This window comes from Panthera pardus, unplaced genomic scaffold (genome assembly GCF_024362965.1).
Source record: "Panthera pardus isolate Hobbes unplaced genomic scaffold, ASM2436296v1 HiC_scaffold_8, whole genome shotgun sequence".
Taxonomy (NCBI): Eukaryota; Metazoa; Chordata; class Mammalia; order Carnivora; family Felidae; genus Panthera; species Panthera pardus.
In genome coordinates, this window is record NW_026527013.1 from 18,291,996 (window position 1) to 18,312,496 (window position 20,501).

The following is a 20,501-nucleotide window of genomic DNA, read 5'->3' on the forward strand; positions in this document are numbered from 1 at the left end:
AGGGGGAGGGGCGAGGGCGGCCTCGCCAATGACGGGCTGGATTGCGTGAGGCGAAGGGTCGTGATTGGACATCGGCAGCGGGCGACCCTGGGCTCAGCTACCTGTTGCTAAGGCCGCTGTAGATCAGCTCTGCTGCGTGCGAGGAAGGCTCGTCTCGCGAGAGCTCAGCTCCCTTCTTGGCCAGGGCAGCCGCGGCAGCAGGAGGACCGACATGGACGCTCACGAGGACTACGTTTGGCCGCGGGCAACCTCCGAGCTCATACTCCTCCCGGTCACGGGTCTGGAGTGCGTGGGGGATCGGCTGTTGGCGGGTGAGGTTTGGGTTGAAGCGCATGCTAGTGGAGAAGAAACCGTGCGCTCGCGTAGGGCGGGACCGTGAGAACAAAGGGATACCCCCAAGGAGGAGGACGGGCGGCGGGATGAAGCCCGACCGAGGGGGGCGGGAGCCCAGGAGATGGCGGGCAGGAGACCCAGCCGGAGGAGCCCTGGAGACAAAAAAAACCCGATGTGGCTACTGAGTCCCTTCATAGTCTGCAGCCGACGTGGAAAGAGCGGTGGGGCTGCGGGAAAGTGCGAGGAAACGCAGTGATATGGAGGGCGAGTGGTGTGTGGCCCCTTCCTGGAGTGGAGCGGGGGGCGGGGGGGGGGGTGGGTTGGGATGAGCCGACCCCAAGGTGGGCGGTCCTGAGGGCGGGGCCCGGTGGCGGGGGTGTGGCCTCAGGGCTGTGTGAGGCTTCTCCGTGGAAGATGGGGAGGACCAGATTGAGTGGCGGGAAACTAGAGATGAGACCTTTTTGAGTGAGCCAATGCTTGGGGAGGCAGACGCTAAGGCCCCTTCCGAGATGGTTGCGTCCAGGAATTCCGATGTTGATGCTTCTTGGGGGAAGGTCAGGTCAAGAAGCATAGGCCATCAAAGCCCTGAGACCTGAGGCAGCAGACCCTTGGGGAGCATTGAGGACTGACTGGAAGACACTAGTGATTGATGGTGGTGCTGCTGAGTTTTTTAAGGGTCCTGAGGCAGGGCTCTGTCAAGTCTTGAGTGAGCTGCTTACTATCCTAAGGGGGTGCGTATGTGTGTGTGGGGAGGGATGGCCCAGTTGTGATCTGGTGAAGGGTGGGGACTCTGGGAGTTCAAGGTGCCTACGATGGGTTAGAGTCCTAAGGCTTCTGCAGGAAGAGATAGGTAGGCAGAAACCCAAAGAACCACAACAATGAGCTAGGAGAAGGGAAGCGGTGAGTTTCTGGCAGAGGGTAAACATGCCAAAGGCTTTGAGGCTGAGAATTTGTTACTTCGGGAGAAAGAGGGAATTTCTGTGAGGCTGAGCAGGGGTGGGGTGGGACAAGTGCTGGAGAAAGGAGCAGAGGCCAGACCGTTTTAAGCCTAGATCTGACTTCATAGTGGTGGTGGAGAGCGGCCCCATGAAGGGTTTTAGGCAAGAAAATGACCTGGGAAATGCAGGTTAGAAAGCTCTTCAAGTGAATTCCTCTACTCCAGTGACTTCCAGAGTGACTTTTGTATTGCTGCAATTCTCAAATTCTGTCCATGTGCACCTATAATCTGAATTTCCAGCCCTCTTTGCTTATGAGTTCCAGGTCCAAGTGCACAGGTGCCTTCAATTTGAAATATTCCTACTGGGTGCTCCAGCTCAGCAGAGGGAACAACAGCCAGTCAGGTGCCTGAGTCTGAGCATCTCCCTCAGCTCCCAAGCCAATCTGGTTGATTTTGACTTCATACATGTGGCCACTGTCTGTATATTGCCGTCATTTGAGGCCATGCAACTTTGTCTCCTAGACCCCCTCAGGAGCATTCTCCCAGCCTATCCTTGAGCTCTTTGTTTCTTATTCCAACCACACGACTGTGCTCACCTCAGGGTCATCAGACTTGCTATTCTATCTGCCAAGAAAGGTTCACCCATCTCCCCCATGCTTGCTCTTCCTTTGGTTACCGCTGCTTATTGATTCCTCTCCGTCTATATGTTATGTTCGCAAGGTGGCCTCTCCTGACACCCAGTCTATTTATTTTTTAATTATTATTTTTTTAATTTTATTTTTGAGAGAGAGCGCAGGGGAGGAGCAGAGAGAGAGAGAGGGAGACACAGGATCTGAAGCAGGCTCCATACTCTGAGCTGTCAGCACAGAGCCTGATGCAGGGCTCAAACTCACCAACTGTGTGATCATGACCTGAGCCAAAGTTAGATGCTCAACCGACTGAGCCACCCAGGCGCCCCTCACCCAGTCTGTTTAGACGAGACCAGGGTTTCTCAGTATCAGCACTTTTGACATTTTGGCCCAGATCCTTTTTTGTGTGGGGGGGGCTGTCTGTGCTTTGCAGGACGTTTAGGAGCATCCCTGGCTTCTACTCCTAGTTGCCAGTTAGCATAGCTCCCAGTTGTGACAACCAGAATGTCTCCAGATATTGCCAGATGTCTTCTGGAGGGAAAATCCTGTGGAATAGATTTTCCTCTTTTATATTCTTAAAGCAACCTGTATAGTTCTTTCTTGGAACTTACCAGAGTTACAACAATGTAGTTTACTTGGGTGATACTGTTTATTGTCTGCCTGATGGGCAGGAGTATGGGTCTGTGCTTGTCTTACTCACTACTCCAGCATGTAGTTAGTTCCTTGTCTGGTTTATAATTGATGCTCAGTTCATGTCTATTGAATGTCGAAAAATGGAGATTGCAAGCTAAGAATATCATGAGGAACTGTTAATGTCATCTCAGGTTAAGGTGATATCCTGGGGCAAAGTCACTGTGGTGGGGAGGATTTGCAAAATCTTTAGAAAATGAGCACTCGGAACATGAGAAGATGTGGGAAGTTTAGAGGAGTAAGTGGTGAGCTTCCTGCTTTGGGGCTGGGGCTGAGTAGAGGGTGGCAATGGTTGAGAGAACTTGAAGGTGAACTAGTAGAGTGGGAAGTGCCTGCAGGGCAGGCAGGAGGTGGCTTAGGGTCATGGGAACCTTGGCTGTCAAAGTAGGGGCTGCCTCTCCTGGTTCTTCTCATCAGTGTTGAACATGCTCACATCTGAGCTTCAAGGAAGAAGTTTCTGGAAATCCAGAGGCGTTCTGCTGTGGCCCCAAGGTGGGAGGATCACCTTTAGGGACAGCCTCTGCCCTGGGGGAGGGATGGGTTGGGGGGGGGCGGAAGAGGGTGTGTAGAAGCAGATGAGGCTGAGGATTTGGGAGAAAGGCTGACAGGCTTCCAATGGAAGGATGAGAAGTTAGGTGGGGCGAGGAAGAGCCTGTGTTTGAGGAAGTCAGGTTGAACTGAGTATCTGAATGTCAGCATTGAAAGTCCAGCTGAAGCTGAGGCCGGGGATTGTCCAGGGTTCAAGCCTGCAGGGTCGTGTGTTCTAATGCATTCGCAGGCTACATGCCCGAGTTTTCCCTGCCCTCGTCTCTTCATGACTTATCAGAGGTGAGGTTCTGATGTGGCTCTCTGCCTCTGTCTAGGTGAGGGGCCAGATGTCCTGGTGTACAGCCTCGATTTTGGTGGCCATCTGCGGATGATGAAGCGCGTGCAGAACCTGCTTGGCCACTATCTTATCCATGGGTTCCGGGTGCGACCAGAACCAAACGGAGACCTTGACTCGGAGGCTATGGTGGCTGTGTTTGGGAGCAAGGGACTCCGAGTTGTGAAAGTTAGCTGGGGACAGGGCCGCTTCCGGGAGCTCTGGCGCTCTGGCCTATGGAACATGTCTGACTGGATCTGGGATGCACGTTGGCTTGAGGGGAACATAGCCTTGGCCCTGGGCCATAACTCAGTAGTGCTATACGACCCTGTGGTAGGGTGCATGCTGCAGGAGGTGCCCTGCACAGACAGGTGCACCCTCTCCTCAGCCTGTCTGATCGGAGACACCTGGAAGGAGCTGACCATAGTGGCAGGTGCTGTTTCCAATCAGCTCCTTGTCTGGTACCCAGCAGCTGCCTTAATAGATAATAAGCCTGTGGCCCCTGACCGACGGGTCAGTGGGCATGTGGGTGTCATCTTCAGCATGTCGTACCTGGAAAGTAAAGGCTTGTTGGCCACAGCTTCAGAAGACCGAAGTGTCCGCATCTGGAAGGTGGGTGACCTGCGGGTGCCTGGGGGTCGGGTACAGAATATTGGGCACTGCTTTGGGCACAGTGCCCGTGTGTGGCAGGTCAAGCTACTAGAGAATTACCTTATCAGTGCTGGAGAGGACTGTGTCTGCTTGGTATGGAGCCACGAAGGTGAGATCCTTCAGGCCTTTCGGGGCCACCAGGGTCGTGGCATCAGGGCTTTAGCTGCCCATGAGAGGCAGGCCTGGGTGGTTACTGGGGGTGATGACTCAGGCATCCGGCTGTGGCACTTGGTAGGGCGTGGGTACCCAGGTTCGGGGGTCTCAGCTCTCTGCTTCAAGTCCCGTAGCAGGCCAGGTACCCTCAAGGCTGTGACGCTGGCTGGCTCATGGCGACTACTGGCAGTGACTGACACAGGGGTCCTGTACCTCTATGACTTTGAGGTCAAGTGCTGGGAGCAGCTGCTGGAGGATAAATGCTTCCAGTCCTACTGCCTCCTGGAGGCAGCCCCTGGTCCTGAGGGCTTTGGACTGTGTGCCATGGCCAATGGGGAGGGTCGTGTCAAGGTTGTCCCCATCAACACTCCAACAGCAGCTGTGGACCTGACCCTGTTCTGTGGGAAGGTGCATAGTCTGAGCTGGGCCTTGCGTGGCTATGAGGAGCTCCTGTTGCTGGCATCGGGCCCTGGTGGTGTGGTGGCTTGCCTGGAAATCTCAGCCGCACCCTCTGGCAAAGCCATCTTTGTAAAGGAACGTTGCCGGTACCTACTGCCTCCAAGCAAGCAGAGATGGCACACATGCAGTGCCTTCTTACCCCCTGGTGACTTCCTGGTGTGCGGGGACCGTCGGGGCTCTGTGTTGCTGTTCCCCTCCAGACCAGCTCTGCTCAAGGATCTTGGGATTGGGGGCAAGGCCGGAGCTGTCACTGGAGCACTTGAAGCAGGTAGTGGCAGTGGTGGGGATGAAACTGAGTGGGGCCCTGTGTCCACCCTCCCTTCTCTGCACGGGAAGCAGGGTGTGACCTCGGTCACCTGCCATGGTGGCTACGTGTATACCACAGGGCGTGATGGCGCCTATTACCAGCTCTTTGTGCGAGGTGGCCAACTCCAGCCAGTCCTAAGGCAGAAGTCCTGTCGAGGCATGAACTGGGTGGCTGGGCTCCGTATGATGGCTGATGGGAGTATGGTCATCCTGGGTTTCCATGCCAATGAGTTTGTGGTGTGGAGTCCCCGATCCCATGAAAAGCTGCACATCGTTAACTGTGGTGGAGGGCACCGCTCCTGGGCCTTCTCTGATACCGAGGCGGCTATGGCCTTTGCCTACCTCAAGGATGGGGATGTCATGCTGTACCGGGCTCTGGGTGGCTGTACTAGGCCACACGTGATCCTCCGGGAGAGCCTGCATGGCCGTGAGATCACTTGTGTAAAGCGTGTGGGCACCATCACTCTGGGACCTGAATTTGAGATGCCCAGCTTCATGCAGCCTGACTACTTGGAGCCCGGCAGCGAGGGGCCTGGCCTGACTGACATTGTGATCACATGCAGCGAGGACACCACTGTCTGTGTCCTGGCGCTCCCCACAGCCACTGGCTCGGCCCATGCACTTACAGCTGTCTGTAATCACATCTCCTCGGTGCGTGCGCTGGCTGTGTGGGGCATTGGTACCCCAGGTGGCCCTCAGGATCCTCGGCCAGGCCTGACTGCTCATGTGGTGTCTGCGGGGGGCCGGGCTGAGATGCATTGCTTCAGCATCATGGTCACCCCAGACCCCAGCACCCCGAGCCGCCTCGCCTGCCACGTCATGCACCTTTCTTCCCACCGGCTAGACGAGTACTGGGACCGGCAGCGCAATCGGCACCGGATGATCAAGGTGGATCCAGAGACCAGGTAATGTGCACTGCTAGGTGGGAGTGTAGGGTGGTGTCACGCAGGGCAAGCCCCTTAGAGCTGCTCCCAGGTTTGCCCTGACCTGTGTCTGGTCTCGGCAGGTATATGTCCCTAGCTATCTGTGAGCTCGACAGGCCTGGCCTTGGCCCCCTTGTGGCTGCAGCCTGCAGTGATGGAGCAGTGAGGTGAGAATGGGCATGGGGGGTGGTAGGGCCAAGAGACAAAGCCTGGAAGGTTGTCCAGAATGGGTTCTGAGCTGGGCCACTCTCCGCCCCCCAGGCTCTTTCTTTTGCAGGACTCTGGGCGGCGGCTGCAGCTCCTGGCTGAAACCTTCCACCACAAGCGGTGTGTCCTTAAGGTCCATTCCTTTACACATGAGGCACCCAACCAGCGGCGGTGAGAGAGGCTGCATGGTGGTCCTGCGTGGGCCAGGTGGGGGCTCCTGTTGCTTTCCATCCCCCTCACTGACCTAGCTGCCCTCCCCTGGCTCCCAGGAGGCTGTTCCTGTGCAGTGCAGCTACTGATGGCAGCTTGGCCTTCTGGGATCTCACTACTGTGCTAGACCATGGTTCCACTGCCCTGGAGCCTCCAACGGACCCCGGGCTTCCCTACCGTGAGTAGCCAGTGTACAACCATGGCTGTCCCTCCCCACCTCACACTTTGCCTTCACCCATGTGGCAGCGAGGCCCTGATAACCATCTTCTTCCTCCAGGACTGGGCACCCCCTGCCTGACCCTCCAGGCTCATAGCTGTGGTGTCAACAGCCTGCACACCTTGCCCACACGTGAGGGCCACCTTGTGGCCAGTGGCAGTGAGGATGGCTCCCTTCATGTCTTTGTGCTGGCTGTGGAGGCACCAGAGCTGGAAGAGGCCGCTGGGGGTGCTGAGCTGGTGCCCCAGTTGCATGTGCTAGAGGAATACTCTGTCCCCTGTGCACATGCTGCCCATGTGACAGGCCTCAAGATCCTAAGCCCAAGCCTTATGGTCTCAGCCTCCATCGACCAACGGCTGACCTTCTGGCGTCTGGGGCATGGTGAGCCCACCTTCATGAACAGTACCGTGTACCACGTCCCAGATGTGGCTGACATGGACTGCTGGCCTGTGAGCCCTGAGTTTGGCCACCGCTGTGCTCTTGGGGGCCAGGGGCTTGAGGTTTACAACTGGTATGATTGAAGTGTCCCGCGGTGGCCGGCATGCTGGGTATGGGGCCTGCTCGCAGACGGAGTGGAACAGGAGTGACTGTCTGTGCCCATGCCCAGTGTGCCTTGAGGGGAGGAGGCGGCAGCCGCGGGTTCCTGACGTCAGAGCAGGAGCTGGAGGTGAGTAGGGTGCCATCTGGGTAGACCAAAAATATGCCCTACTGCGTATAATAGGACCAGGCTTTATAATAGAAGTTTATTTTTGGTTTCAGGTCCCTAACAAAATCTGTGTATCTTTTTTTCAGGTGATGACTCTGTAAACATTCCTAGATATTTGGGGTCTCTGTGGCCTTAGATATGGTTCAGCGGAGGGAGGCCCAGCGTGGCTAGGCCGGTGTGAAGCACTTCACGCACGGCCCGCAGAAGCTGGAGACGGGCAAACATTTGACCAAACAGGTGTGGTCGAGGTGCCTGTTGGAGAGAAAGGGCCTGCTGGTCTCGTCCTTTGCTTCCCTTGCACCCCCGCAACCCCCCACCCCGTTTTGCTGTGCACTTACTCCTAGGATGTGTATGCGGTTATAGTAGGAGCTGAAATCCATGCTGAGCTGTACCAGGAACTTGCACATCTAGAGACAGAGACTGAGTCACTGGCTGGTCTCTGATCTTGTGCCCAACCCAGAATAAAGCATTGAGTGTGCAGTGTCTGTCCCCGTCTCCTCTGCCTCACCGTCTCTGTGCGTGCGGTAGTGTGCAGCCCTGGGGCTGTGCATGCCAGGGCTGCTGTCTGGCTCAGCAGGTCTGGGAAGGGGAGGATGCCATTGAAGAGCAGGAGCCACTCACCCTGGGAGGAAGAAGGGTGCTGGGAGATGAGGTCCCAACCTCCTGTGGGTGCCCAACTACCTGGGGAGGGCACTCACCTCATCCTGTAGCACTGAGAAATCGAGACTGCTCACAGGTGGAAAAGTGGGGTACAGACCTTGTTCCATGCTGTGCCTGTACCCTTCAAACAGTGTGGCAAGACGGGCACAGTTATACATGACGAAGGTGCCGCTCTTGGTGCCCTTTGTGGAAATGCTGCTGTCGGCCAGGGCCAGGAGAAGCTGAGGAATGGGGGCACAGCTGCAGCCACCACACGTGCTGTCCAAGCCCTGATCCTGTAGGTCACCCAGGCTCACCTGACCGTGCGGGGCTGTGCTGAGCATCTCAAACTTGATGGTCGCCACGGAGAGAACGCTGAAGACCTCTGTCCAGGCTGGGTCTGGGGGAGTGCGGTCGGTGAGTCTCCACAGGCAGGGAAGCAGACGGGCCGCCCCTCCTGCAGAGCACAGCTAGGGGTTCCCGGGCGCACGCACCTCGTGCCAGGTCCCTGCCGTGCTTCGCTGCCGACGCCTCGCACACCTGGGCGTGCCGGAGCCTGCATGAGGAGAAGAGTGAGCGGGGCAGGCGGGGTGGTGAGGAGTTCCCCTCCACCTCAACTACCCTGACTAGGGGGCCTCCCTTCCAGTCTCACTCACTCGTAGTACTCAGGGGCGGTGAGGGTGCTGGGTGCACCAGCCACTTTCACGGGGCCACAGACCAGGTGCTTCTGTCGGGAAGAGAACAGGCACTCAGCTAGGAAGCGATACCCTCCAACACCAAATCCTTCGGGAAGCCTAAATCTGGTGCCTGGACTCCCCCCGCCTTTCAAGCCCACCCCAGGACACAGTCCAGTTTCTTCAGTGTTCTCTGGGATGTGCCTCCGGACCCCACCTTCTCTCAGGATGCTCACAAGCTGCGGCAAATACCCACTCACCGAGCCTAACCTCCCCCTCAGGATCAGGCGTCACGTATGGACACCCTGGCCAACAGGACGCTTGAGGGTTTTCAAGGGCCCTCAGGATGGTGGGGGCGGGGAGGAAGCCACTAAACCTACCTGTGTGAGCGGAGCCTGGTCATCCAGCTTCCGCCAAAGCAGGTCCACCTTTTGTTGCTGGAACTCCTCCTCACAGCTCACCACGTGCACAACCATGCAGCGGTCTGCGTTAGCATCTGGGGCCGCAGCCTACGGTGTGTAGGAAGACGGTCACCGAGCGAACACAGGACACTCGGCTGGCCAGTGTCAGCCTACGGAGTCGGGTCAGTCACTAACCAGGGATGGAGGGCTGTCCCCTGGCCAGCAGCGCGCAGCCTCCTGCAGCTCGGCTAGCACCGAGAGCAGATCCTCAGTCACTGCAGAGAACACGAGGGCGTTGAGGCTAGCCAGGAGCACAGAGTCCCCACCTTCTCTCCAGCCCTGCGAGGCTCCAGCTCCTACCCAGACACTTGTCCAGGTTGGGGTCATAGCCAGCTGCGCGTCCCCGTTCTTGCACCAGCTCCTTCAGGCACACTGTGCCCAGGACGCCGCGGGGCAGGGCTCCCCGCTCCTGGGCAGGGCTAAGCTCTGCAAGCGCGCGGTTCCTCAGGGCTTCGGTGGCGGCTCTCTCCGAAGCAGCGGGCCAGTCCACGCGCAGTTGCTGCAGGAAGGTCGGCATGTGCGGGTCTCGCACGGCGGGGACGAGGCGCACACTCTCCCTGCGAAGCGAGGGCGACCGCCTCAGCCCTATCACCCGGCCCAGCTCCCCCCTACTTCCCACTCGCAGCTGCTTGCGTCCCAGCTTCCTACCCCCGCCTCTTTGGCCCCGCGTCGCGCTCACCCGTGAGCGCGCAGAGTTCGCGCCAAATGATCGGCCACGAGCACGGCGCGCAGCTGGCTCAGGCGGAGCGCGCCGGGGGCGCTGCGCAGCGCCGGGCAGTGGAGGAGGATGCGCGGGCCCGGCGCGGCGGGCGCGGCGGGCGCGACATAGGCGGCCACGGCGCCGAGCACGCGCTCGAAGACGGCGGGCCGCTGCAGCTGGAGCGCTAGACCCGCGGGGGTCGACGTGCAGCGCAGCACCGGGGCCACGCCGGGGCCCTGCAGGCCGGCGACTGCACGGACCACACGCTCGGGCACCTGCGAGAGGAAGGGCGATGAGCGGGCTGCGGCGATGCCCCCCGCCGCATGTCCCCACTCGGCCGCTCGCGCCCACCTGTCCGTCCCCGAAGCGCGCTTGTAATGCGGGCCGCGGCGCCAGAAAGTCTCGGGCACGCAGGTGGCGGGCGCGCGTCTCCTTGAACCACACGGGGTCGCCAGGCCCCAGGGCGGTGTTGAGGGCCCCTAGCGTCTCTCCGACCCCCAGGCGCCCCGTCGCCATGGCGACCGGAAGGAACCAGCAGAACCGGAAGCAAACCCCCGGGAGGTCGAACTTCCGGGAGGACCGACAGGCCAGGACGCGTATCCGGTGGCGGCCCCTGAGCTGACAGGTGCGCCAGAGGGAACCTGATAGCCGCTTTAGACCTTCGGCCCCAGCTCTCCCTCTGCGTGGCCAGTCTGCCCTGCCTGCCCTAGGTTCCTAAATCTCCGGGTCCATCTTAGACCTAGGGTTCTGTCTTCGCCACCTGCATTAGCAACCAGGGAAAGGATCCTCCCTACTGGGTGGGGCCCAGATCGCTGTTTCTCCCCTCGAAGTCTTACCTCTGTGTATTTGTGATGACGTTTCATTCCCCACATTTGACACATGATCAAACGTCAGAAGCTCCAAATGAATTTAGTGGGATAGGGCAGCTAACATTACAGCCAGCTAACATTTCACGACCACCTAAAAACTCATTTTTAAAAGAATTAGTATTCTGCGGTTTCGGGTTATTCAGAAGTATTTCCTCCTTTGCGATTTGGGTCGTCTTTACATCGGATAAATGCCTACTCTCGTAGAATTGCTTCTCTTGATTTTTGAGGAATTAGATCCATCAAGATAGTTTCCAGAATTACCAGCTTTTTTTTTTTTTTAACGTTTATTCATTTTTGAGAAGCAGAGACAAGAGAGTGAGTGGGGGAGGGGCAGAGAGAGAGGGAGATACAGAATCCGAAGCAGGCTCCAGGCTCTGAGCTGTCAGCACAGAACCCAGTGCAGGGCTCGAACTCAGGACGAGAGAGATCTCATGACCTGAGCCGAAGGCAGATGCCCAACCGACTGAGCCACCCAGGCGCCCCCAGAATGACCAGCCTTTAATGCTTTCCTTTTAACCTTGTGTACTTTAACAGGGATCCTCCGGCTTCCTGGTTTAGGCAAGGAGCCATTCTGAGCCAAATAAACAATGTGATCATGAGAAGCCCCAGCTAAAGGACTGTTCCCAGTTGGAGCATCCCATTCCACTAGAGAGACAAAGCTCTTTCCTCTGTCCCACCAGTGATCCTGAATGTTTTCACTTCAATGTAACTTAAATCCCCTTTTCTTCCATTTTCTTTAATGGAGATTGAACCTGACACAGCACACAGTGCTGGGAAAACCATGATTTCTGCTCTGAAGCAGTGAGAGTGCCCAGGGCTCAGAAAGGAGAGAACCCTAGAAAGGGGCAGCAAAAGTTTGTCAAGACCCCTTTCTGGGCCAGGGCTCCAAGGCCCTGCTGGGATCGCAGAAAGAGCACTGGGCGGACACGACATTCCCGATGGCTTCTTGGGTGCCCACTCAACGGGAGTGATCGTGTCATTCCAAAGCGCTTTCCATTCCGCAGGCGCATGACCCTGGGGCAGCTACTAACAGGGTTGGGGGCTGGAGGCGGAGCTGGGGACTACAGCTACTCTCGGTACACGAAGACGGTTGGGGTGGGTTTTCCCCAGGAAGTGAAGGGCTATCTTTAGCGAGCTGCGGTGGCCCTGTGGGACTCACCGCGATCGCAGCCCTGTCCAGAGGCCCTGGAAACGCCCTCCCTTGTCAATGCCACTCCAGGTTCCAGAGATGACCACAAACCTGGCTCTCCGACGTCTACGCCCACCACTTCCAGGCTGAGGGCGCACCTGAGACAGGGTCAGAGACCAGAGCGACCCAATAAGTATGTATGGGGGTCAGAGGCTGGCCCACCCCACCTAGGCCAGGACGCTGCTCTGGCAGGAGAGCAGGGAACGAAATCCAAGCGCAGCTGGAATGCTCTGGAGACAACAGCTGCTTTTGGGATTCCGTTGCCCGCTGTCCAGCCGTGGCGGGTGGGAATGACCCCGGGGCGGGGGGGGAGGGGGGGTAGTTCCATGTCCTGGGGCCAGATCAGGACCCCCATTCCCAGTACCAGGAGACAGACCTACGAGTGGGCGGTAAAACCGAGTGTAGTGGGAACGAGGCGCTCACCTGGGCCCCCCCAAAATAGGAAGGTTGGTGGGGGTCTCCCCTGGGACCGGTCCAGATCCGGATTAGATCCGCAGGGTAAGATTACTCCTGTTGGTCCCATGAAGCCAGGCCACCAGTGCGGAGACGGTGGTGGGAAGGGCTTCGAGATCAGCCTAGAGGGAAGCTCACCCGTGGGGCCGGAGAGGAAGTAAAGCCGCGCGCCCGCCTCAGGGACACCCCCGCACCCCGGGCCCTTTGTCCCGTGACTATGCCAGCGCCCGGAGCGCTGGGGACCCAATGGCGGCGATAGGACCCCCGGGAAGCCATTGCGACCGTCCTCCGCTATGCCGAGCCTCCCTCCCGCCCGGTCCCGTGGGTAGCAGACGCGTCAACATTCCCTTGAGGCCACGACACGGTGGGGGCGCGAAGATGCCCGAAACCCGCGCGGGCGCCAGCGACTCTCGCGCCAGTAGGCCCTCTGATTCGGTTCAAGACGGGGGGTCGGGGAATTCTCGGGCCGCGAGCAGCGTGAGCGACGACAGGGCGATGCTCCAGCAGCTGTCTAGTTCAATATCTGGTTCCGTTCGGCCCGGTGGCTCCCACCCGAACGGCTACAATCGCCCTACCACGGCGTCCCCTTCCGCTTGCTGGGGCCGCAGATTTGGAGCCATTTTAAGGCGAAACCAATCAGCCACGCCCCCTCGCGCTCCTGAGAAGCCAATCCACGCGTGGCCACGCCCCGGGAGACGCGCGGCGACGACGCCAACGGTCGCGCGGGTGACGGTTGAGGAGGGGCGTGATTCGCAGAAGTGCGGGGGAAACCTGAGCTGGCCGCTCCGCCCTCGGAACCCGACGCCCCAAAGCCTGGGATTAGGGGCTTGGATGCTGGCCCCACGCCCTGGCCAGGTGTGAGGGACTCGACCAGGTGCGCGGCAGCCCCGCCCCAGGCTCCGGGAGTCCTGCGTTAATAGCTGAGGGCCGGGGACCAAGCGGCGGCGGGGGCCCAGGCAGCGCTCTGAGGCCGGCCACGCCACCAGGTGTCCGGCTCCCCCAGGACGGTCTGTGGGGGCCTGGGGCGGGGCGGGCGGCAGGTGCAGACACCGGAGCCGCGGTAGGGGACGGGCCCTCCTGGGACAGTTTTCCCGGGCCGGCTCCTTCACAATCCCGCGCTGGGGCAGCCGACTCGCGCGGTGCCCTCCGGGACGCAGAGGGCGCTGTCAGCGCGCTGCGGAGAACTTCGCCACGACTCCGCTGACCTAGCGCCGGGTTCCCTGCACGCGGGTCCGCCATGGTTGCCTCGTTCGCTCTTCGCGGCCTGTGCCGAGCTCGAGCCGCCTTTCGCTGTGACCTCGCAGAGCTGCTGTGGTGAGTCCAGACCCAGCGTCCCTGATTCTCTCGCCCCCCACGACCGGCGACTACCCCCCCCCCCCCAACGGCTCCCTAGAACCTGAGCATACCCCACCCGCAGGGTTCCAAGGCGAGGGCATCGGCTCACGCCGGCGGACGATGAGCTGTACCAGCGGACGCGCATCTCTCTGCTGCAACGCGAGTCCCCGCAATCCATGTATATCGACAGCTACAGCAGCCTCGGCTTCATGGTCAACGGAAATCGTGTGCTTGGGCCCTGCGCGTTGCTCCCGCACTCGGTCGTGCAGTGGAACGTGAGCAGTGAGGAAGTAGAGGTCCAGAGCCCCAGGCCTGTCCCCTGATTCTGTCCCTGGCAAACTTGGCTTTTCCGTTACCCCTTTGTGGAGCAGGTAAGGGCTCTGTGGGGAAAGCTGCGCGAACTTGTACTTAACTTGCCTCCTCCCAACCCAGGTAGGAACTCACCAGGACATCACTGAAGAAAGCTTCTCTCTCTTCTGGTTGCTGGAGCCGCGAATAGGTACTGGAGAAGGGGAGGGCTGAGGTGCTTCCAGCCCCAGCAAACCACCCAGCCCCAGCCTCCCCACTGACCCGCCATAAGCTAATCATGGCCATCTTTCCCTAGAGATCATTGTGGTGGGCACCGGAGACCGGACTGAACGACTGCAGCCCCGGGTGCTGCAAGCCATGAGGCAGCGGGGCATCGCGGTGGAAGTGCAGGACACGGTAAGTCCTGCCACTTGGGAGTGCTGAGCAGGGCCCAGTCCTATCTCTAGCCAAGCTGATGCAGGCTTTCTCTTTGCAGCCCAATGCTTGTGCCACTTTCAACTTCCTGTGTCATGAAGGCCGAGTGACAGGAGCTGCCCTTATTCCTCCACCTGGAGGGACTGTGCTCACAACTTTGGCACAAGCTGCAGAATGAACCGCCAGGAGCTGACCTAACCTGTCCAGGAGGGCCGTGGCACTTTTGCAGTGCACACGGGTTTCCAGCGCTTTCACTAGTCCCTCCCCTTTGGCACTCTAACACTTGTCTTTCTTGCCAGCAAGTTAATAATTTAATCCACATCTTCCATTTTGTTCTAGTTTACTGCTAGTGAGGAGCTACTTGGCTCAGTGGGCTCTTGGTGGGGGTTGCAAAGAAACCAAGGGATCACCTTTTTATCTAGGCTACTTACCTCCTCAGAGGCAGGAGGCAGTATAGGCACCTGTTTCAAACTGCGAATGTTAACTACTTGCTCACATGCAGATTTGAGGGGACCTCAGTGCTTTCTCCACAAGATCCCTTGGAGATTCAAGTTAGAGAATACATATGTGGATCTCAACCTGGTCCCACGTGGCCAAGCACCTGTGAGTGCCAGTCCAAAGCCCCCATGGACTGTTCCATGACCTGTCCTAAGTAGCCATAATGTGAGACTGCACTCTTGTGAGTCAGAGCTGGCCAGACTCATCTTGTGAGCTGCCTCAGGAGGGACTTTTTGAATCAAGAACTAGTTCCTCCTTCCAGATCCAAGGAGTATCCTGACCTCAATGTCTGAGGCTTTCCCCACAAATGAGGGTGTTGTGTTTGTGTGCATCTGTGATAGTGGCAGCTGCACAGCCACACCTGCTTGTTGACCTCAAAGATCAGGCATTGTTTTTTTTTTCCCAAACTTTTATTGAAAAACCAAGGGGGTATGCCGTATCCCTTTTCAGAAAAGCCTCTTCTCATACCTGTAAGCAGAATAACAAGCTGTGAGGTGTGGCAGGAGGAAGGAGGCACAGCAAAAACCTTTGCTCTGAAGGTAGATGGGTACAAAAGGGCTGGTCACTTACGAATGGAGGCTGTGGACACCACCTTCCACCTGAGCTGAGGATGTTCTCTTCTCAAACTTGAGTTCTCCAGAATACATCATGGCTCTGAAGAGGGACGGATGTCAGATGTGGGTAGCTGGCCCTCAACCACCCCCTCTACCCATGTTCAACTCCCCAAGCTTACCGGACTTGGGTCAAACTCTTGGCACCAATGTCTTGGCAGGAGTGCTGGATGCCAGCAATCAGGTAGGGGACAAATTTGTGGATGGACCCTTTGTCCTGCACAGCCCCAGACACCCCCTGAGCCACCTTGATTTTGTCAGCTTCACTGTGGGGAGAGGCAGGACAACACAAGCAAGGTCAAAGCATAGATGAAGTTGCCAGTACAAGGCTGTCAGTACAGGATAACTGACTTTCCTGTCCCACCTGAAATATCGGTTCTGGCTGCTGAGATGCTTGTCCATGGCATCAAGAGAACCCATACCACGATATTTCTTTAGCCGGATTCCATCAGAGAAGAAGTACTCGCCAGGGGCCTCAGTAGTAGCAGCCAGGAGGGAGCCCATCATAACTATGGACAGATGGGAGTGCTGGGGGCAGACTCTGAGTGGCATTAGGGAAGGAATCCCACCAAATTCCCTGGGTGCTGGGCCTCACCTGTGGAGGCCCCAAGGGCCAAGGCTTTAGCGATGTGGCCCACATTTTGGATTCCTCCATCAGCAATAACAGGAACACCAAAGCGCCGTGCATATTCTGACACCTTGTATACTGCTGTTGCTTGGGGCCGCCCGCAGGCCAGCACTATTGAGAGAGGAATATATGGGTGGATGGAATTAATGGGGACAGGCAAGGGGCCCTGTGGCCATAACTCAGCACCCCGGAGCTCTCAGCCACAGATGCACCAAGACTGCAGCTTGGCCGAGAGAGTCAAGTCTGGGATGGCTGCTGCCCCGTCTGCCTTGAACAGTACAAATAGCTGTGATGGCCTCCACTCAATCCTGCATGTGCGCGTGCATGTGTGCATGGCCCAGGGCAGCCTCAGGCACATGCAGTCAGCAGCCGGGAAAAGCCCCACCCACCTGGTATCAAGTGGACGTAGGGGGTCACCGTGCAGTTAGTAACCCAGAGGCCCACCCCTTCCTGCCTAGTTGGCAGCTTGGGCAAGATCAGGGGAGTGGTTGTGTAGAAGGAAGAGTGGCTTGCTGGTTCTTGAGCTGTGCCTACTATAGGAAATGTGGGCAGACTAAGGCCTACCTGGGAAGGAGATCCTGCCTTATGAGCACCCCGGGAAGAGGAGGGAGCTGTGTTTTCCAGCAGCCCCCAAAACCATGGTCTGTCATTCAGTTTGCCCTGCCCACCCATCAGCACCACAAACCCCGGGAGCTACAGCTACAGTCAACCAAGCAGCCGGGCAGTGGGCAGCTGGGCCGGGCCAGTGGGCCGGGCTGGACTTACTATAGCAGCCCGTGACAGTAGAAGGGCATTTGGGGCTGTGGGACTTTATGTCTGGAGGGATCTTGGGAGCCACTAAATAAAACAAACAGACCAGAGTTTAGAGAGGGTGCAGAGCAGGAGCAAGGAGGCCAGGCTAGGTGAGGGGTGGGGTGGGAGGGAGTGGCAGGTGAGGAATGACGAGCTCGTCTTCCAGCATGTCACCCATCCAAGGGGCCCATCTGGCCCTGGGGCTGCCCCTATTGGAGGACTCCGTATTGTTCCCACAAGAGCGCTTGGCTCAGGCCATCTGGGACTAAGGGCCCTGTTGAAGCCAGAGTCTCTGAGGGCCTGCTGAAGCATTTCCTACCTTCCTGGGTGATGCAGATGGAGCCACTGCCCATGCCCACCCGCAGGGCATCTACGCCAGCATCAATGAGGTTCTTGGCCTGAGCAGCTGTGACCACTACAACAGGGAAAAGCTTGTGTGAAGGTCTAAGTGGGAGCTTAGCTTCCCTCCTCTTGCCCCACGTCCTTCAGTGCCCAGTCTTGCCTCACCATTGCCTCCAATAACTTGGAGACTGGGGTATTTCTCTTTGATGTACTTGATCATGTTGATCTGGAAGATCGAATTTCCCTGGGAAGAGTCCTGGGACAGAAGGAAAGTCCCAGTGAGACTGGTATTACAGCTGCCCCTACCACCCTACCCTGCCTATGTGACAACTCACCAAAACCACTACATCCACACCAGCCTGGGCTAGCAAGTCCAGCCGATACTTGTCATCTTCATGAGTGCCAATGGCTGCTCCACAGAGCAGCTGCTTCTTGGCATCTTTGGAGGCCAGTGGGTAATCCCGGTTCTTCTTCAGGTCTGTCCGGGCAATGATGGCTACCAGTTCATCATCTTCATTTACAATGGGTAACTTTCCTGGAGGTAGGGCAAATACATAAATCAGAACCCTGGTCTTTGGTTCCAGAACCCTTCCACCTCTAGGACTCACCTTTCTTGCTGCGCTGCAAAATTTCATTTGCTTCTTTCAATGTGATGCCTGCAGGAGCTACCACCAAGTCTTCCCTCTTCGTCATGATCTAGCAGTGAGGGGAGCTATGAGAAAAGGCCAGAGACCAGACTTCCCAACAGACCCTGCCCTAATACAGGAGGGAGGTTCCAAAGACCACCACGATCACACACCTGCACCCAAACCACCCTCCTCAAGTGAACCCAACAGTCTGTGCAGCAATATAGTGGCAGGGGTGAAAATTCAGTAGAAAGGACAACATGGTACACAGAGCCTCCTGTTACATAGTGGAGACAGAAATGCCATGCCAGAGCAATGACAAGAGAATTGGAAGAGGAGGTCGAAATTGATCCTTGAGTACTGCCTGCACCTTGGGGGTGGCAAACATTCGGGCCCATTCAGAGCCTCTGGTGGGGAAGAGATGCACGAACCCCATGAAGGGATCAGAAACTTGGCTGGGCACTCATCTTTTCTGGACTGCAAAGGCCCCCAGAGATGCCATTCAGGCAACAGAAACCTTGTCTTAAGCCTTGGCTGCTAGAGCTTGGCTTTGCTTTGTCAGTAGCACCTACCTCTTCCAAAAACCGGTCGTGCTCCTCCTCCTTGAGAAAATCAATGTCCCTTGAGGAAATGATGCCAACCAGGCGGCTTCCCATCCGTCCTGTGTCAGTTATTGGGATACCACAGAAACCATGCCGAGCTTTGGCTTCAAACACATCCCGCACTCGATCCTTGGGGCTGAGGACCACAGGGTCTGTGATGAATCCCTGCTCATATTTCTGGAAGGGATGGCAAGAATATTTCTGAACGGCCTTTACCAGTTTGAAGCCTGGAGTCTGTGCCAACTCCCCCCTCTGGCAGTGCCACAGGACCAAATCACAACTCAAACCCAGGAATAGGAAACACGGGTGGGCTGTAGGTACTGTCCACCTGGTCCTCTTCTGTTGCCTAAGGACACAGGGTCTCATAGTCTTCTCAAGAATTGAACCCCAAAGTGGGGAAAAGATCAGGAGAATATATCCCCCATTCCCACCCCCCACTCCACCTCAATGCAGTTCCCAGGAGCTCTTGACCACTATCCTTGCCCTTCTGACCTTCACTTTCCGAACTTCGTTGGCTTGGAACTCCGGTGTACAGTTGTGGTGGATGAAACCAATACCACCTGTAAGCTGCACGATAAACAGAAGATAGTGAAAAAGTGACAAAGAGGTGCTCCTGGGTGGCTCAGTTGGTTAAGCATCTTGACTTCAGCTCAAGTCATGATCTCACGGGTTCATGGGTTTGAGCACCACGTAGGGCTCTCTGCTGTCAGCACGGAGCCCACTTCGGATCCTCTGACCCCTGTCTCTGCCCCTTCCCCACTCATTCTTTTTCTCTCAAAAATAAACTTTAAAAAGAAGAAAAAAGTAAAGAGTAAGAGCAGCATGACTCTATATGCCTTTGGGGAACAATGTGGGGCCCCTCCTTCTGTCCCGTCATGCTCACCGCCATTGCTATGGCCATGCCAGCCTCTGTGACTGTGTCCATGGGTGAGGAAACCAGTGGGGTCTTCAGAGTAATCTTTTTGGTCAGAGCAGAAGTCAGGTCCTGAGGAGATACAGCCAAGTAATGTGGGAAAGCACCTCATATGCGTCAGGGTGGTGCCAGATCCCCATAAATCAGGTGCCCTGCATGACATGCATGCCAATCAGACTATTCTACAGAATCTACCCCCAAGCCCAATTTGGTTTGGTAGCTGAGAGGACAGGGCAAAGGAGTACCTTACCTAACCTGATGTTCAGGACCCAGTTTCTGGTGATACTCACCACCTGGTCTGCAGTGAAGTCGATGTACCCAGGGAGAATGAGAAAGTCACTATGGGGAAGGGGAATGAATTGGGAGTAAGGCTCAGGTTTAGGGCGGCTTAAGATTCCATCCCCACTGATCACATCAAAGGGCATTTGGGCCTAGAGGGCACTGCCCTAGCCCGTGTCACATTAAGGGAAGACAAATCACAAGGTGGAGATGTAGATAGGGGACCTTTTCTGCCACCTAGCTGTCAACAGCGACCCTGGCATCCTGACAACTCCATGTGCCGACAGAATGGAGCTTCTAGTCTGAAATCCCAAGCACTGCCAAGATGCCTCCTCCATTCCGCCCCACTTCAGATCTACCAAATGGAGCCGGAGATGATGGGGGATTTTCCGCAACCTGTCCCCACGCCCGAGTCCCAGAGGGCTCAGTGGAAAACCCCACCCGGCCTCCCACCGCAGCGCGCCGCCCCTCTCCTCGCCCAGGTGAGCCCGCTAGGCCCGCACTTGTAGGTGAGGCCGTCCCCGCAGTTGAACAGCTGCTGTGCCGTAAGCCCGTCGTCTGGCACGTAGGACGTGCCCCCGCTAATCAGGTAGTCGGCCATAGCCAGGACCGGGCAAAGCCGCGTGTGTCCGAAGACCGCGCCGCAGAGGCCTCAGCCGTCTGGGCCGCGCCAATATAAACCCGCCGATATCGTCATTGCGCCCTGCGCGCCACTGACGTCAGGACGCAGTGCGAGCAGGCGGAGCCTACGCGACTCCGGGGCGGGACTACCGAAGGAGCGCATGCGCGCAGCATGCACTAGGGCTTGTAGCCTTGTAGTTGGGTGTTACCGTGTCTGCTCCCTCCCACAAGACCTTGACCCGTTCAATTAGCAGGCAAGGCTT

General features: G+C 57.4%; 4 protein-coding genes across 9 annotated transcripts; 2 read left to right on the forward strand and 2 right to left on the reverse strand.

The window, feature by feature from the left end:
- The first annotated feature begins 20 nt into the window (after positions 1-20).
- On the forward strand, positions 21-7,763 carry WDR6 (WD repeat domain 6). The gene is made up of 7 exons (XM_019416758.2): positions 21-311; positions 3,453-5,925; positions 6,027-6,110; positions 6,205-6,321; positions 6,420-6,538; positions 6,638-7,244; positions 7,370-7,763. Exons 1-6 carry the CDS (start codon positions 212-214, stop codon positions 7,096-7,098), a joined length of 3,354 nt encoding a protein of 1,117 aa, XP_019272303.1. The 5' UTR covers positions 21-211; the 3' UTR covers positions 7,099-7,244; positions 7,370-7,763.
- Positions 7,287-10,311, reverse strand: DALRD3 (DALR anticodon binding domain containing 3). 4 transcript variants are annotated; one of them, XM_019416759.2, is made up of 12 exons: positions 10,109-10,309; positions 9,737-10,032; positions 9,358-9,614; positions 9,193-9,272; positions 8,977-9,105; positions 8,579-8,649; positions 8,417-8,478; positions 8,240-8,322; positions 7,982-8,164; positions 7,792-7,905; positions 7,622-7,690; positions 7,287-7,535 (listed from the first exon to the last, which is right to left on the reverse strand). In XM_019416759.2, the coding sequence occupies exons 1-12, from the start codon at positions 10,271-10,273 to the stop codon at positions 7,416-7,418; spliced, it is 1,629 nt and encodes a 542-aa protein (XP_019272304.2). In that variant the 5' UTR covers positions 10,274-10,309; the 3' UTR covers positions 7,287-7,415. The 4 variants fall into 4 exon arrangements, with proteins under 4 accessions (XP_019272304.2, XP_019272305.2, XP_053753180.1 ...); XM_019416760.2 differs by lacking the exon at positions 7,792-7,905 and having other exon boundaries at positions 10,109-10,311; XM_053897205.1 differs by having other exon boundaries at positions 7,287-7,690.
- Positions 10,312-12,990: 2,679 nt separating this feature from the next.
- Positions 12,991-14,652, forward strand: NDUFAF3 (NADH:ubiquinone oxidoreductase complex assembly factor 3). 2 transcript variants are annotated; one of them, XM_019416795.2, is made up of 5 exons: positions 12,991-13,582; positions 13,686-13,899; positions 14,036-14,102; positions 14,208-14,308; positions 14,388-14,652. In XM_019416795.2, exons 1-5 carry the CDS (start codon positions 13,506-13,508, stop codon positions 14,502-14,504), a joined length of 576 nt encoding a protein of 191 aa, XP_019272340.1. In that variant the 5' UTR covers positions 12,991-13,505; the 3' UTR covers positions 14,505-14,652. The 2 variants fall into 2 exon arrangements, with proteins under 2 accessions (XP_019272340.1, XP_019272341.1); XM_019416796.2 differs by having other exon boundaries at positions 13,686-13,878.
- A 563-nt stretch (positions 14,653-15,215) lies between these two features.
- On the reverse strand, positions 15,216-20,326 carry IMPDH2 (inosine monophosphate dehydrogenase 2). 2 transcript variants are annotated; one of them, XM_019416793.2, is made up of 15 exons: positions 20,121-20,326; positions 19,629-19,677; positions 19,309-19,410; positions 18,918-18,992; positions 18,396-18,602; positions 17,806-17,893; positions 17,533-17,732; positions 17,363-17,453; positions 17,175-17,270; positions 16,829-16,900; positions 16,031-16,174; positions 15,800-15,944; positions 15,558-15,701; positions 15,395-15,478; positions 15,216-15,292 (listed from the first exon to the last, which is right to left on the reverse strand). In XM_019416793.2, the coding sequence occupies exons 1-15, from the start codon at positions 20,216-20,218 to the stop codon at positions 15,271-15,273; spliced, it is 1,617 nt and encodes a 538-aa protein (XP_019272338.1). In that variant the 5' UTR covers positions 20,219-20,326; the 3' UTR covers positions 15,216-15,270. The 2 variants fall into 2 exon arrangements, with proteins under 2 accessions (XP_019272338.1, XP_019272339.1); XM_019416794.2 differs by lacking the exon at positions 16,829-16,900 and having other exon boundaries at positions 20,121-20,325.
- Between the last annotated feature and the right edge of the window lie 175 nt (positions 20,327-20,501).